The 17,738-nt window shown below is 36.7% G+C and overlaps 1 protein-coding gene across 2 annotated transcripts in view; it reads right to left on the reverse strand.

Moving 5' to 3' along the window:
* The window catches only part of SOS1 (SOS Ras/Rac guanine nucleotide exchange factor 1), a 149,324-nt gene that overhangs the window by 5,498 nt on the left and 126,088 nt on the right, over positions 1-17,738 (reverse strand). Inside the window, exons 18-22 of one of the 2 annotated variants that reach the window (XM_023216292.1) lie at positions 10,501-10,673; positions 10,171-10,287; positions 8,298-8,562; positions 2,219-2,263; positions 417-535 (exon numbers count right to left, since the gene is read on the reverse strand). In XM_023216292.1, coding sequence (XP_023072060.1) covers positions 417-535; positions 2,219-2,263; positions 8,298-8,562; positions 10,171-10,287; positions 10,501-10,673 — 719 coding nt within the window. The remainder of the gene's footprint in view (positions 1-416; positions 536-2,218; positions 2,264-8,297; positions 8,563-10,170; positions 10,288-10,500; positions 10,674-17,738) is intronic. The other variant, XM_023216293.1, reaches the window with a different exon arrangement.

Genomic DNA, 17,738 nt, shown 5'->3' on the forward strand with positions numbered 1-17,738 from the left:
CATTTAAAAGTATGTCAGATTTACTATTAAGGGCTCAGATAAGTAAATTTTAGCATATGTCAAGATACAGTTTGACTTATAATGTGTCTTCATACAAAGCTTCAGGACTTTATGTTTTTAAAGAACTGCTTGAAACCAAATTCCTCTTACTTTATATAATAAAACTTATTTTTTTTCCTGAAAATAACCATAGCCTTAGGTTTACAAGGGTCTTGAATGCATACCAAAAAACTACCTTCAGAAGAAAAGAAACATTACTGCATGCTAAATCTATATGTAATCCTTATTTAAACTATTAAGCCTATATACTCTGAAATGTTAACTTATCCCAGTGAGAACTAAACTAGACATAAGCAGTTTATTATAATGTAACTGTAATGATTCCAATTTCTACATAACAAGATTTCTTACTTTACCTTAGATGGTGAAGATTCTGCTGGGGCAGATTCTGGTCGTCTTCGTGGAGGAACAGGAGGAGGGACAGGCACTTCATCAGTGCCTTTGGTTAAACTTATAGATGATACAGAAGCAGATCCTGTAGGATGTTAAATTTTTAAGAAGTTCACAGGAATTTTATTTCATTTATTTATCTTGAAAAGTCTTAGCTGGAAATTGCTTATGATTAAAAGTAATGTGTAGAAATACCAAAAGCAGTTCAATAAACCAATACCCAATAGTATTTCATTAAAGCAAACTGCCATAAAAGCATGCATTTTTTAGCAGAATATTTAGAAAAAAGCTGCCTAAGGTATTCTGTTATTTTGCCTGAACAAAATAACATTCCTGTGATTACTCTATTATTGAAATTTTTAATTGGGTCTGATTCTTAGATGTCTGGGAGACAGTGAGCTACTGAAAATCTTTGGAATGGTAATATTTAGACTCTATACTGGGTTCATTTTTTTCTTTGATTTTATTAGAATTTATACAACTTCCCCACCTTACTGGATAGTCCCTGGGAATAGAGTTTGTGCTCTTAACCACTCTCTGCAATGTCTCTCCCTAGCATTTCTCTCAAAGGATGCAAGGGAAAGAATCATAGTGTCTAGGTGAGGGGCCTCTCCTTATTTTGTTTAGTTATAGGCTCTCCTTTGCCTGTAAGCAAAAAGAGGCTCATTATACTCTAAATCCAAATACTTTTAACGGTGATGGCACTATTCAAGACAATGGAGGCAGCCCTGACAATGAAAGCAGAAATTACACTAAAATCTAGTGAATCTGATTTAAGAATAAGTTGGTGAAATGGCACAAAAAGGTAAGTAAAGCTGCTAATTGGAACCTCTCTTACAGACATTTATGGTAGCAAGAACATAAAGTAGGCATATAAATTTACACTTTGGAAAACAACACTTAGGTTAGTTGTTAGTTTATACCCACTATAAAAAAAAAGATGTGAAAAAAATAAACCATCGTTCAAAATTATACTTGGCAGTTTTTTTCCCTTTAAGCATTAAGCTTTTTATTTTGTCATATGTTGTAACAATATAGAACTTAAAGAGTACTTTGTGTACTGATATTATTAAAATGATCAACATTTTGATCACCTACCTTTTTTCTTAAGAATATACAGTTAATTCAGCTTGTAACTAGTATTTTCCATTGTATACATTTTGAAATTACTTGTATGAAAGGACAGCAAAAAAAAAAAAAAATTAATTAGCTTAAAATAATTAAAATAGTGGAATTTAGTGAATTGTTAGTTTACCTTAACATTAAAATGGAACTTTATTTTATCAGTATTTAGGCTATACTTTGAATAATTACAATTATAAGAAAGTTCTTCTAAAGTCAAAAACAGTTGTTTATAATCTGTCCTGCCATCAGGCTAAGTATATTTTGTGATTTAGAAACTGCATAGCTGCCAGCATTCCCATACGCGCATGCATGCTCTTGCTTTTTTTTTTTTTTCAGAGTTGAGCATTAAAATATATTTAGAACTCTATAGTTGGAAAAAAGAAATGGTTAAATGTGGAAGCCACTTATTTAATATGTTCTTTTAAGAGAGAAACAAGGTTTTATAAAAAGCATGAAAAATATATAAATTTAAGCAAATCACTTATGATCAAAAGATAGCACAAGTGAAGGCCTCACTTCTAGGACGTTGCAAGCAAGGTACCAATGCTGCCAGGCCCAAGAAGAGTTTAGCAGGAAAGGGTACACTCGGTTTGATTTTTAAAGCCAAAGCAAGAATTATGAGTCTTAAACCAAATATACTAACTTGGGCCATGGGGCAGTGTAACTTGGATAAAGACGGTATCATTGCCTGTGAAAGGAAACAAGAAAAAGTAGATTTTTTTTCTTTCATTGATAATGTTCAACTCATCTGCAAAAATTTGTATTAGGATGAAAATGTTATTGTCATTCTAGTTTGAAAGAATGCTGTAACAGTTTATAGTAAAACCTCATTACTACTTACTTTTGAGAAGAAAAAACTGGTATCATATTGGGAATTTAAAAGATTCCTTTTAGCTTTACTTGATTTCATAATTATTAAATGAAAAACATTCATGAAAAAAATCCTATATTACTGAAAGACTTTTTCAAATGTAGAAACCCAATTCAAGCAAAAAGTTCAGCTGGATGTATATAAATATGCCAATTACTAAAGCTTATTTTGAAAAGTCAAACTTGTGAAACAAGTAATAAATTTATTTTATATAAGTTGAAAAATAAAAAAGTTACTAATTATATGTCTTTCAAAAATGTTCTTGGGGTATACAGTCTCATCACAAAATAACTAGCACTTTGTTTTATATAACAAGCTTGAAAGTGATATATGGGTTTTTCCTTTTATAGTCATAAACTTTTTTTAAAGTCATTAAACATTTGGTGCCTAGACTCATTTTACATAGGAAATTCTGATAAATTTAAATTTAGAAAGTCTAATTTCAACAATATTCATTATTTTGAGGAAAAAATCGAAAATCAAAAGCGAAAGCCCCAAGAGCATTGAAGTAGGAAAATTGAGACAAAAGGCTAGATGATTTATAGTGATTCTAAATCAATATAGTGTTTCTGTTACACTATCTCATATTAACAACATATGGAACAGATAACGTTATAACATCCAAGAGACTAAAATAATACTAGACTGTGCTGATTTTTTAAAAATTCAGATTTCTTTTTTCTTTTTTTTGCACAATAGGCAATCCCTCACATAATTTGGAACATTAAGTTTATTCAAGTATATTTGGTCAGAAGGAAGATAATCTCACATTCCAGATTTAGCTGGCATGACTTCTGTTAACTTGTTTATGTAGATACAGTAGTCTTATTTTCTAGGCAGCCCTAATTTCAAATAATCTGTTCCATTATTTAATTTCCATATATACTGATATTTATTTGGAACCTGTGATTCCTAAGTGTAGCAATCTAGCTAATTCTAATACTACCTTTCAGAAGATTAAAATTAATTTTTATACTCTGAAATTACATGAAGCTGTTGCTCTGCCAATGATTTTCTTCCCTGTTAGCCACCTATAATTGAAGACTGCCTGGTTGTAAAAGGGAGCCAGAGATCTGATGTAATAGAGATTAAACGAGTATCTAGCTCTAGCGTTTACCCACTTATGTATGTCCCACTTTTCTTGGAAAAGAAATCTCCTGGAGATATGCCTCAAGAACATGATAGTACACTTAATACAATACAGGAATAGGAGTAAAATCAAAACACAAAGCTCATGATTGTTAAAACTGTAGTCTTTCTGAAAGAACAATTATACATATGCATGCACACTTGTGTACACAGATGTAAACTTGGCTTTGAGTGTATATATATATATATATATATATAGCACAGGCTTAGACTTACGCATTTGGTAAATTTAGGGCACTAGTTGTTTGGTCTTATTGCCTGGAAAATACTATAAAAATTCTTTTAGAATTTTACATGCTCTAATCAAGAAATATATGCTAGAAATTCTTGTCAGTTAGATACTGAGCAAATTTACTGATAATGACTTAGGAGTGAAATCTAATTAATTTAAAAAACACTGTTAATTTATTAAGCATAATCCCAGATGACAAATGGTCCTCAATCTTAGCTGTACGTTAGAATACTATGAGAAGTTTTTAAAAAACACTGATACCAGGTACCAATGCCAGTCTAGTGTGGGCTGGGCCTACATTTTTTTTTTTTTTTTTGAGACAGAGTCTCGCTCTGTCACCCAGGCTGGAGTGCAGTGGCCGGATCTCAGCTCACTGCAAGCTCTGCCTCCTGGGTTTACGCCATTCTCCTGCCTCAGCCTCTAGAGTAGCTGGGACTACAGGCGCCTGCCATCAGTGATGCCCGGCTAGTTTTTTGTATTTTTTAGTAGAGATGGGGTTTCACCGTGTTAGCCAGGATGGTCTCGATCTCCTGACCTCGTGATCCGCCTGTCTCGGCCTCCCAAAGTGCTGGGATTACAGGCTTGAGCCACTGTGCCCGACCCATATTTTTTTTAAGCTCCTCAACAGATTATATTATACAGTCAGGGTTGAAACCACTCTTAAAGATACTCCCCAGTTTATAAAGGAGTCATTCTTGATAGAAACAAGCATTTTCCTATAGAAAAAAAAAAAGATATGATAGACAACTTCTTAAACTCACAAAAGCCTGGTAAATGCAAATATATTTGGGATTAGAAACTCATCACCTTACACCAATCTTCCAGGAGGAAAAGCCTTGTGTATCAGCTTGACATACTTGTAATACATTCTTTTTGTTGTTAAAGGGTCCCCTAAGGGGTAGAGATAGAGAAGTCAGACTTCTGACTCCCTTTTATGACCAGGCAATCTTCAAACAGGAAGGTAACAAGAGCATTTCATCATTTTCTCCTCTCTATTACAGCAGCAGAAACAAGTAGTAAGCCAGTGGTCTTTTCTCTTTTCCCAGCAACTGTCATCATTACCTCAAAGGTGGACCTGGCCAGGGCAAGGTGTGGAACAGGGCTTTGAATATATATGTGGCAGCGCTAAGTATGTGGCCACTTCTCTGCCCTTTCTTTACCACAACGCTTTCCATGACCACTCTTGCCCATTCTGAGGTCATCTTTCTATAAGCCTCTCCAGTATTTATGTCTTCACCACTTTTTTAGCATTTAACTGTGAATCTCTTTGTACTATTATTTTTAATCTCTCAGTAAGACTGCAAGCTTTCCCAATGAAGACGTGTAAGTGTTTAGCAAGGAGTAAGATATGCAGCAGATACTGGCTGAAAGAATAATTATAGGTTTAAAAGTAGATTATTTTGGGAAAAAACCATAAGAGTAAAAAAAGAATAGTATTATAACTGATAAAACAAAATTCTAGTCAAACTTTGCCATTTGAATAACTTAAACAATGGAACTTTGTACTGCTTTGTATTGAGTAGAATATGTTGGGATGACATATGACTGCAGTCAAGGCAGTTCTTTTCTGCCAGGCCCTGAGGGAAACAAGGAAGTAGGTATTCACTATGGTGGCAAACCAGTGGGTAGCAAGTTGGAGGCTCTGGGTGATCCTCTGGCACTCGCAGATCTATTAGGCCAAAGTGAAGACAAAAGCACATGGAGGAGACTTTTAATACACAAAGGCAGCTGACAGGTTTTAAGTAAGGGATGAGCAGAACACATGGGTGGCTTTATATTATGCTCGTTATTTGATTTCAAAATCAGTTATGTTCAGTTTTTAACCAAAAACAAAAGGGAGTAGTAATAGGGTTTTTCTTTATCATAAACAGAGAGAAATTGAGAAAACCCTCAAGTCTAAGATTACAAAGCCTAACTCCTGAAACAATGTTTTCTCCAGCTGTCCAGCTGTTAAAATTAATACTGTTAACTTAATACTATTATAACTGTAACAAAACAGGATCCAGAGCACTGCATTCTAGAATGATTTCTTCTTCGCTGTTTAGCTAGTCATTTAACGATTCAGCACTAGTAGAGAATTTAATATGCTCATTTACTGTTTTTCCACCACTTTCATTTTTAGCTACTTAAAGAGAAGTAGAATTTGCAATTGATGGCTTTTATGTGGCTTCATTGAGAATACTTAATGATATAGACCTATAGCTGTCTGCTCTAGGGAAAAAAATCCTGCAGTTAAATGGGTCAGAATAAATAATGATTTTAAGGCAGATATACTGAAAAGGTGCTGGTTTCATTTCATTACTTAATTTAGGGGGTTGGCAAGTTGGGGAGAATAAATGGGAATCTTTTTTTACTTGGTGTCTATTTGAACTTATCAAATATATCTGACGGCTTACTATGTGTGTCACATGACTCCATGGCAGGGCACAGTGGCTCGTCTATAATCCCAGCACTTTGGAAGGTTGAGAGAGGAGGTTTGTTTGAGGCCAGAAGTTTGAGATCAGCCTTGGCAACACAGCGAGACCCTATCTCTACCAAAAATTTTATAAAATTAAAAAAAAAAAAATGACTCCATGACTTTCAGTCACCAAATACTGCCAAGTCATAGTATTCTCAAGACAAATACACTTTATTTATTTTGAGATGGTCTCATTCTGTTGCCCAGGCTGGAGTGCAGTGGCATGATCACAGCTCACTGCAGCCTCAAACTCTTGGGCTCAAGCGATCCTCCCACTTCAGCCTCCCAAGTAGCTGGGACTACAGGTGTACAACACCACTCTCAGCTAATTTTTTTATTTTTTAGGAGAGATGGGGTCTCGCTGTGTTGCCCAGGCTGATCTCAAAGTCCTGGCCTCAAGTGATTTTCCCACCTTGGCCTTCCAAAGTGTTGAAATTACAGGTGTGAGCCACCATGCCCAGCCCAAATATACTTTAGATGGCCCAAAGACAACAAAGACTACTGGGTAACTACAAATGTATGTATACTACAGGAATAAACAAACAGGATTCTGGACCACATTGCGAAATAATACACTACCAAAGAATTATTTTAAGTATATTTTTAGTTATATTTCTTCCAACTGAGAGAATCTTACAAATTGAATTTGACCCCCAGAAGGCACAGAAAAAGTATTTTATCTTAAATCAGAAAGCTAATTAGCAGAGTGGGATGACAAATCAGAAATTCTAACTTCGAGGTTAGTGCTTCTCAACCTCCTCCCCCATAATAATGTCATGCTGCCTCTAGTATTAGATTCTAGTATGTCAAATATTAGAGGGAACTTGATTAGCACATCGCGCTGAGACAGCCAATGGCAAGAGCATGTGGAAATGGTCATGGTGATCTAGATTGAAAAGGTAGCCTTTCAAAAGGTGACCTGTATAGTCTGGCAACCACTAGCCACACGTGATTACAGAGTATCTGATTGTGGCTTGTCTGAACTGAGATGTGCTGTAAGTGTAAAATGCACACTGGATTTTAAAGATTTGGAACAAAAAAAGGGAATGTAAAATATCTCAATCATAAATTTTTATATTGATTTCATGTTGACATGACAATATTTCTGATATGCTGGGTTAAATAAAATGTATTAAAGTTATTTTTGCTTTTTCTAATGTGGCTACTAGACATCTGAAGTTATACATGTGGCTCACATGTTTCTACAGAACAGTGCTGGTTTAGAAATAAGAGGTGGATAAGCAGTAATGTGCAGTCTGTGAGATTTGTTTTGCTGCACTGAAAAGCATAGACAGTGTATTAGCAACCAATATATACCATTAGGGGACCACTGGGTAGACAAAAAGGGCTTAAATCTGATACATTACAAAATTAAAAGCTACTAAAGAATTTGGTGGGGAGTAGATGGTGTACCCTGGCTAGTATTCAAATACATGTTAAGTATCCTTTATCTGAAATGCTTGGGACCAAAAGTGTTTTGGATTTCAGAATATTACATCATACTTACTGGTTTAGCATCCCTAATCGAAAAATCTGAAATCTTCTAATGAGCATTTCCTTTGAGCGTCATGTTGACACTCAAAAAGTTTTGGGTTTTAGAACATTTTGGATTTTGGATTAGGGACATTCAGCCTGTATAATAATTTTGGAGCCAGGCAGCATTTGAAACATGGGACTAAAATTACTTGCAGATTTTAAGAGTGATCTTAGTTTCCTCTGGATAAGAGGAATGCATTTGCAAAGCTCAAATGAAATTTCAGCTGCCAATTTTACCACTAGGCCTTTCATTAAAGTATAATACATTTAAAGAGGGCTGTTCCAGCAGATTTTTAAGAAATTTCAAGTTGGTGGAGTTTAGAATTTGTCTTGTATTTTTATAATGTTATCTTTTGAAATGGCATTTGACTCATCTACATGTTCACACATACACAAAAATAACAGAAATTCTTTTTTACCTCTAGCATGTATAATACTAACAAATACCTTAATGCACTTAGAATTTTTGCACCTACTTGAGTGAAAAGGGCTCGAATGATCGGAATCAAATACACTGCAAACATCTGTGGTACTGGAAGCACCAGAAGCAGGCGGAGGTGTTAACGGTGTTCTTGGAGAATTTGGTGCAGATGCTGTACTTTCTGTTTCACTTTCAGGGATCCTACTATAACTAATTTTCCTTGGCTCCTGCTGCAGAGGTGTGGGATGCCTCATGGTACCTGGTCTTGGGTTTGATGGACGAACACCAGGAGATTTTAGGGGATAGCTATATTTTTTTGGCTGTAGACATATCAAAAGAAACACAATACTTTAAATAGTGGAGTAGAAAGGAAGGTTTTTCTATATGTGCCTGGTAAAATTCAGCTAATATATAGGAAAATCATAATTCACTAATAAGGACATAATTATTCAAATAATAGTAGAAAATTTAAAGCGTTAACATTCTATTTTGCTAAAGCCCTGGTTATCTAAATTGTTAAAGAATGCATTTCTTTAAATAACTAAGTTTTAGTCCTATAAATACTAGAGTATTTGTTATTTTAATATATTTGGGTGGAAGTTTTTCTAAAATGTATTGTGTATTTCCCTGGTTTTTAAAACAGACTATTTTGAGCAAATTTAACTTTGCTGAAAAGCCAGGATCATCACTGTGAATTATAATACCTTCCTATTCTGTAATACAGTGATCCCATCAGGACCATTTGAGATATTTACAAATGCATTAAATTGCCCAATTTTCATTTGCGTATATGTATGTATGTTCTATTGCATTTTCCTTGCAATAAAACTCATTTCTCAGTGCTATATCAGAGTGCTTCGTTGGAGCAGATTATATACCTACTTCTCATTTTCTATTTTTAATCCAGCTTATTAAAAACTGAACAAGGGCTTGAGAAATGTTGCTGTCAGGCAATTGCATACACTTTAATTAAAAGACATTATGTGATTTATCTTGGTCACTTAGAAGCCATCTATGTTTAATTCAGGATTCTTGACTTTTTTTTTTTTTGAGACGAGTCTTGCTCTGTCTCCCAGGCTGGAGCTGGACAGCTGTGGCACGATCTTGGCTTACTGCAACCTCCGCCTCCCAGGTTCAAGTGGTCCTTCTGCCTCAGCCTCCCAAGTGGCTGGGACTGTAGGCACTCGCCACCACGCGAGTTTTGTACTAAGTTTTGTACTTCATTAGAGACAGGGTTTTCACCATGTTGGCCAGGTTGGTCTCAAACTCCTGACCTCAGGTGATCCACCCACCTCGGCTTCCCAAACTGTTGGGATTACAGGCACGAGCCACCGCACCTGGCAGACTTTTGACTTTTTTATGAACAAGAGAGTACACAGTCAAATCAGTGAGTTTGTGATTCTGTACATAAATTTGGCTGGGCATTGACAAGTAACGAAAAACAATGTAAACTTTATTTTCCCAAGAAAGTATTGTTAGCAAAACTTGATATTTTATGGCTAATGATTCATGGTTGAAAGCTGTAATAAGTCATTACTTTTAAAATGTCATAAGTAGATATATTTGTTACAAGTGAATTCGTATAAATTCATTAAATTTCCTGTCTTTAAAATCTTAAATAACATTTTTTGGGGTAAAAAAATTAAAAACTTACATAATATTTGCTCAATTTCATCATCTTTGATATCAGGATTTACTCAAATTAATATTAACATTCATTTATTTGGAAACAAGTGGGATGCTCCTGGACATTAATTATTAAGTACTTTTTCATTACTTTTAACTATCACATGTATACTTCATCCCTGAATACCTTTATGGAAAACTAATCTATATAACACATATGGTAGTAATGATATCACCAGATGTAGATGACAACTGAAAAAAGTATTTAACTGTAAAATAAATATGAATATACAAATGCTTACAAATCTTGGGAGAGGCTTAGGGTTTCGTGGTTCTATTTCTAGGGATTTGTTGAAAAGATAATCTGTAAATTCTTTTTCCATGCTGTTTCCCATCGGATTCAAGTTTTCAAAGAATCTCTAAAATAAATGCAAAGAAAAAAATATTAATATTAAAAATTATAAATTCAGTTTGAAATTCATGGAAAGTTACGAAAACATTTAATACAAGTAAATTTGAATTATTTCTTTTAAGGTTTATTTTACTTTTTCTCCCCTATAAAATAAACCTGCCTTTTATTAGGTAGTTTATAAACTTAATCAGAAGTATGAATCTTTAAGTAATCAACTTACTTTGATATCTGATTCTACTCGTAAACAGTAAGGCTGATTTTGGTACTGCTGGATCTCTCCTGTTATTTCTGCTACTTTCCTCCTTTTGCTAAAGTTTATAAGCTCTTTTCCATGTCTTTTTAGGACCTCAGGGTTGCCTTCTTCTGTTTTCAAGATATTAGTGAGATAAATTCCTAGAAGATATAATGGAATGATTTCAAGGATAAAGAAGGAAAATGCAAGTTTTTTTCCTGTTTCATTAATTGTGGGTATATTACACTGTACCATCTCAATTGCCATAACAAAAGAATCAAGGCTCAGATTTCCATGATATGAAAAACAGCAGCTTAAGAGAAAGTATCTGTGAAAGACTTAAATTTTATAAACATCCAAGAAAAAGGGAGGGAGGCCAAGTTTAATAAAATTAATAGATTTGTTAGGAAGAATAATCAATCTGACACACCCCCTCCAAACCATTGTTATTTGATATAAATCAGTTTTATTAAAGGAACTTTAAGAATAACTTCGTCACTAATGACACATAATTTTTGGCAAACAGGAAAAATACTAAATTCAGAGGATCATGGCTTCTGCTTAGTCAGCTCTGACGGCCCCACAAGAGGTTGTTATGATTTGCAATTGAGAAGTAGTACTATTTGGACAGGCTTACTCATGGAAATGTGGAAGGTTTTGCAAGCCTGTCAAATGCAGGACTGCATACAATTTTTGTAAATTCTGGTCTTCAGTAGTTTCTAGACTTAGTGGCAACCTGGTAATTGATTTCCTGTTTCCCCATCACTACAGTCGTACACTGGACGAGGAGGAGAATGAACAAAATAACATGCACTTTCTCTTCTAGCATAAAGGCTCTGGAAGCAGTTCTGCTGCTTTCTTTGTGTGTGATCTTATTAGTACTTTTTTATATTTTATATTTTTTATTTTTTGAGATGGAGTCTCACTCTGTCTCCCAGGCTAGAGTGCAATGGCACGATCTTGGTTCACTGCAATCTCCGCTTCCTGGGTTCAAGTGATTCTCCTGTCTCAGCCTCCCAAGTAGCTGGGATTACAGGCATGTGCCACCACACCCAGCTAATTTTTGTATTTTTAGTAAAGATGGGGTTTCACCATGTTGGCCAGGCTGGTCTCGAACTCCTGACCTCAGGTGATCCACCCACCTTGGCCTCCCAAAGTGCTGGGATTACAGGCATGAGTCATCGCGATCAGCCTGTGTGTGTGATCTTGTGCAAATTGCTTAATTAGTCTCTCTGTGCCTCAGTTTTTCTCATCTGTAAAGTGAGGACAGGAGGGTTGCTGTGAGAAGCAAATGAGTGAATATACGTATGAGCTTAGAATAGAGCCTGACAAAAGTTAAGTATTCATTAGCCATGGTTGTGATTGTTGATGCTGTTGTTGCATCTTGCCCTAATATTATGCTTCTACCTTTTCCCCTAAAGTACTGATTACGATGCTTTGGGGAGAAAAAAGGAGTGTGAATATCTGAGTTCGTTCACTCCCCACACGTGTAGGGATTCTCTGCTGTAAGCCAAGTCCTGCATTAGGTACTGCAGGTACAAAGATGAGGAAGACCTCCAGCAGTCCAGTGCTTAAGGAGTTCCTGACCTCAGGGATCCAGAGCTTTGAACTGTTGGCTACTACAGTATAATCTGCTAAGTGCTACATACTAGGAGGTGCTATATTAGTAGTAATGCATAAGATGCTGTGAGAGCAAAAAGGAGGCATTCTGTCTTGAGCTGGGAGAATTAGAAAAAGCATCACAGATGAGATAATGCTTAGAAAAGTCTCAAAAAATGAGAAGTGTAATGAGTAGAATAAGATAGAAGAGCAGTCTAAGCAAAGCAGCAATGTGTATAAAGGCACTGATTCATGATGAAGCTTGCTTGAAAGACATATATAGAGATAATTTGCTCTTTAGTATGGCTAGACCATAGGGGTTTGGTGTGTGGGGTAGAGAAAGAGTGGCAGGGTATGAGGATAGACATAGGCAAGGGCTGGGTTTGTACTTCTAAATGCTTTTGTGGTAGAGGCATACCACAGAAATCTTTGGCCACATCCTTGGAAAGATAAAAGGATCCAAATCAATATTGAACAGATCAGCAATAATGAAATCTAACTGACATCAATGCCCGTTTGGTTTTTAAAAGGATCCAGTTATTAAGTGCGTTAGTTACTTGGTTATTTCTCAGCACCTAGGCTATGCCTGGTGATACATTCATAAGACAAAGTGACTGTATGTTCTAGTAAGCACAGGCTTTTTTATTTTCACATCTGCCTGTCATTTGGCTTTTACTTTCGGCCATTTGTACTCTCCTCTACACAAGTTGCATGATCCACTCAGCTCAGTGTTCAGTCTTACAAACATGTTCATAAGAGTATGCATTTCAGTGGCAGCCCAAATCAACCTTGGTCACAAACTGATGGCCCATCTGTGAAGAGTTTTAGGTATTAGCACTTGGACTGGGTCATGAAGTGCCTTTTGTTAAATAGCTTAACTTTTATCTAGGAGATAATTAGGGAATTATAAGGATCTTTGTTTGCATTCTAGAAGGATTACTATAGTTGTACTATGAAGCCAGATGGGTTGGAAGGAGTTAAGAGCAGTTAGTAGGCTAACAATAGTCCTGGTGAGATGATGAGGGCTGCCCTAGTATCTATGGGGATAATTGGGAGTGGATAAATATTTAAGAGGTAGACTCCCCAAGAAGTGATTAACTGGTTTGGGGAGGAAATGGGGGCAGTGGGAATGAAGACTCACAGCTTTGTTCTTGAAAGCACACTTGAATGAAGTTGTGAAAATGCTTATAAGTAGCACTTTGGTACCGTTCGGGGTGAAATTTGGAAATTATTTTATGCCTAACTGATGGCTAGCTAAAAGAACAAATGATCACAGCAGTGGTGTCCCAACTTTGATCTTAGGCTGCATCAGTAAAAAATATTTAAGCACGTATCCTCGCTTTCTCCTTATATACACATATATAGTTTAATAAAAACATAGCATATATGTATGTATGTATAACATAAACCTGAGAATTATATACTAGTAAAGCTTAGGTTTTTTTTTTTCGTGTTTTAAAAATATATAAATAGAAAGTCTGGTTATTCCTGTACTTCAGTACATCATTTAACATACCCTACTTCTGGAGGCAGCTCTTCTAGGGAAAAGGGAAAACAGAGCATTATGACAAAGAAAAAGGCTGACGTTTCACCTTTTTGCTGTTCTTTTCCATCCTTCCCAGGACAAAGCTGCTTAGGATTCTAGGCTTCTATAGCATTTGTCCACACTTCACTCTACACTTTTCTGCAATACAGTGTTATACTTACTACACAGTGCTGTGACTTACTTCTGTGCTCTTTCAAGGGAGCAGAAACTGTGGAACTGTATTTTATTTGTCTATGCTTAGCATGTAGCCCTGGGCATAACACATAGGGGCATTCAACAAATGTTTTTGACTGAATGAAGAAGTATATTATTTCAAAATAGAAGAGAGGTATTTAATAGATAGGCCAGGATATGAGAATCAATTCTAAAATAGCTGGAAAGCAAGAATGGAGACAAAGCAAATTTACACATAACAGAAGGAGGACACAAGATCAGAGCTGTGTAAAAGCAAAGGGCAAAGTCAATGCTAAAGGCTTGGATGTTTGATGACAAACCTGATTAAGGTACATCCTTTTACCTTAGAAAAAATTCTATTTTTGAGACAGAGTCTCGCCTCATCACCCAGGCTGGAGTACAGTGGTGCGATCTTGGCTCACTGCAACCTCTGCCTCCTGGGTTCAAGCAATTCTTCTGCTTCTGCCTCCTGAGTAGCTGGGACTACAGGAATTGTACCACCATGCCTGGCTAACTTTTGTATTTTTAGTAGAGATGGGGTTTTGCCATGTTGGCCAGGCTGGTCTTGAACTCCTGGCCCCAAGCAATTCACTCACCTCAACCTCTCAAAGTGCTGGGATTACAGGCGTGAGCCACTGCGCCCGGCTGAAAAAATTCATTTCTTAGCCCACCTATCCATTCTACCTATCAGAATATTTTAGTTTATGGAGAAAAACTGTGTTACAGACCTGAAACATCTAGCAGAGCGTTGGAAGGAGTAACTGCCCTACTTTTATTCTGTAAATGGTGGTACTGCCAGCAAAAGATGGGAATAATGCTTGTAAAATAATAGAGGAAGTATCAGGTACTATCTCTGACCCTCCCCCAAAGAAGGGGTTTGAAAACCAGTATCCAGAATTTAGGAAAAGAATCTGGAAGGAGTTTCTATAAACTACCATATAGACAGGATGGAATTCAGAAGCAGCAATAACATCTGGCTTTACCCACTGGGTCAGAACTATACAAAAGGCTGTCTAACTCCAGAGACTGATAACTTTTAGCTTAAGAATAGCAAATACAGGGCACCAAAACTGACCAGGGTCAGTTGTAGATAAACTACCTTAAAGGAGCAGAAGCTCCGTAGGAAGATGAGCAAGAAGAAAGGTGTATGAAGGCTGGCAGATAGGCTGTACCTATTAAACTTTGTGTGCCTATCAAACTACCTACATGTTTGTATTCACTCAATAAATCACACAGCTCACTTTAAAACACCTTATGAAATCATACTCTAAAGTAGGTCTGAAACTTCCTTCCTTCATTTAAAAACATGTTATGGCTGGGTGTGGTGGCTCACACCTGTAATCCCAGCACTTTGGGAGGCTGAGGCGGGTGGATCACCTGAGGTCAGGAGTTTGAGACCAGCCTGGCCAGCCTGACCAACATGGTGAAACCTCATCTCTAGTAAAAATACAAAAATTAGCCAGGCGTGGTGGTGGGTGCCTGTAATCCCAGCTACTTGGAAGGCTAAGGCAGGAGAATCGCTTGAACCCGGGAGGCAGAGGTGGCAGTGAGCCGAGATGGCGCCACTGCACTCCAGCCTGGGCAATAAAAGCGAGACTCTGTCTCAAAAAAAAAAAAAAAGAGAGAACATGTTATGAAGATCTGTTAAGTTTATAAAGATCTGAGAGAAGACTTTGGACAGTTTCAGCTTGTATGAATAAATACCCGCCATTAGGATGACAGAGGAGCAGGGGCCAAATAGTGAGTCAGTGAATGGATCCTGAGGTTTCTTTTCATGTCTGTGTACCAGAGACCACAGGACATCATGAGTAGCCTGACTATAGGCTAGGTGAGCATAGTGACTGTGTATTTTTCACTTTTCTAAGCACCTAACGTAGTCCTGGTACTTAGTAGGTATTCAAGAAATATGCGTTGAGAGATTGAATAATATAACGTCAGATATATCCAGAGCCTTACCAGTTCCCCTTGAATGAACTGGTAACATAGTCAACATATTTAAGCAAAAACATAAAGGCTTTAATATTTTACCAGGAAGAGAAAAATCTATGAACTCAGTATTATCAAGAATGTAGAGGGTCAGGCTGGGCATGGTGGCTCACACCTGTAATCCTAGAACTTTGGGAGGCCAAGGTGGGTGGATCTCTTGAGCTCAGGAGTTCGAGACCAGCCTGGGCAACCTGGTGAAACCCTGTGTCTACAAAAAATTAAAAAATTAGCCAGGCATAGTGGTTTGTGCCTGTAGTTCCTCCCACTTGGGGGACTGAGACGGGACGACTGCTTGAGCCCATGAGCTGGAGGATGCAGTGAGCCAAGATGGTGCCACTGTACTCTCCAGCCTGGGTGATAGAGTGAGACCCTGTCTCAAAAAAGGAAAAAAAAAAAAAAAAAAAAAGAAGAGGTAGGGGAAAAGTCCTCAGGAAAACTAGGAATTAATAATGATTTTTTTTAAACCTCATAAAAGCAGCATATCTTATCTTAAAAAAGCATATCTTATCTTATCAAAAAGACCTTATCTTTCTGAAGAAAAAAGTAAATTAAAGCAAATAAGTAAAAACAGAAATGAGAAACATATATTACAAATAGAAGTAATTAAAAAAACATGTTTGTAGATATAAATTGAAGGCTAGTATTTTTAAAATAATGAAATGAAGCAATTCTATAGCAAGAATGATGCTTTCTTAAAAGGATAAAAACCATCTAATCGAGCAAGTAGTAAAATTATACTTTATCCCCGCTAAAACTGAGTTTAAAACAAGCTGCTTATTTCTGCCATTATTTTTAAAGCTTTGTTTGGGAAGTTAATGACCAGTTATGTAAGGCATAACACAGAAATCAGGTCCAAGGAAGAGACACTGTATTATATTTTGTAAACATGATTAAATATTTAGAAAACCCAAGGAAATTAAAAATTCTTGGAGTTAAAGGTAACTGAATGAATACCATTCAAACCAAAAATACCCAGGAAAAATAATAAGGGGAAATGCTAAATATAATAAATAGTCTTTAGAAATTAATTGATAGATTGTTCCAGTTACATTTGGGGTCATCTCCCTCCACCCAAACTTATAAAGTTCATTTGGAAAAATAAACAGGCAAAATTGGCCAAGAAAAAAAAAGGACTGAAGAAACCCTGAAGAAACAACTCTTTATCATCTGTGAAAACACTATATAAAGCAGGGTTTCTCTGTCTCAGCACCACTGACTTCTTGGACTGGATACTTATTGGCTATGGGGAAGGGTCCTGTGCATTGCAGTATGTTAGCAATATCTCTATCCTCTACCCACTAGATGCCTGTAGCACCATCCCAATTAGGACAATTAAAAAAAATTGTCTCCAGGCATTGCTAAATGTTCCCCAGGGGGGCAAAAACTGCCCCCTGCTGAGAATCACTGATTATAAAGTGACAATCCTTAAAACTGTGGCAGGGGTATAGGAAGTCAGTGAGATACAATACATATTAAAGAAAGAGGTCCCTGGCCGGGTACAGTGGCTCAAGCCTGTAATCCCAGCACTTTGGGAGGCCGAGGCGGGCGGATTGTGAGGTCAGGAAATCAAGACCATCCTGGCTAACACGGTGAAACCCTGTCTCTACTAAAAATACAAAATTACTTGGGCGTGGTGGCAGGTGCCTGCAGTCCCAGCTACTCAGAGGCTGAGGCAGGAGAATGGCGTGAACCCGGGAGGTGGAGCTTGCAGTGAGCCGAGACGGCAGCTACTGCACTCCAACCTGGGTGAAAAAGCGAGACTCTGTCTCAAAAAACAACAACAAAAAAGGAAGGAGGTCCCATATGTAAACAGGGAAAAAGAAGAATCATTCAGTAAACCTGGATTAACAAATAAATAATTTGGGTGGGGAAATAAATTTGAGTATTTCATAAGATATCAAAGATACTTCAGTTTGATATT

This window comes from Piliocolobus tephrosceles, chromosome 15 (assembly GCF_002776525.5).
Source record: "Piliocolobus tephrosceles isolate RC106 chromosome 15, ASM277652v3, whole genome shotgun sequence".
Classification (NCBI taxonomy): domain Eukaryota; kingdom Metazoa; phylum Chordata; class Mammalia; order Primates; family Cercopithecidae; genus Piliocolobus; species Piliocolobus tephrosceles.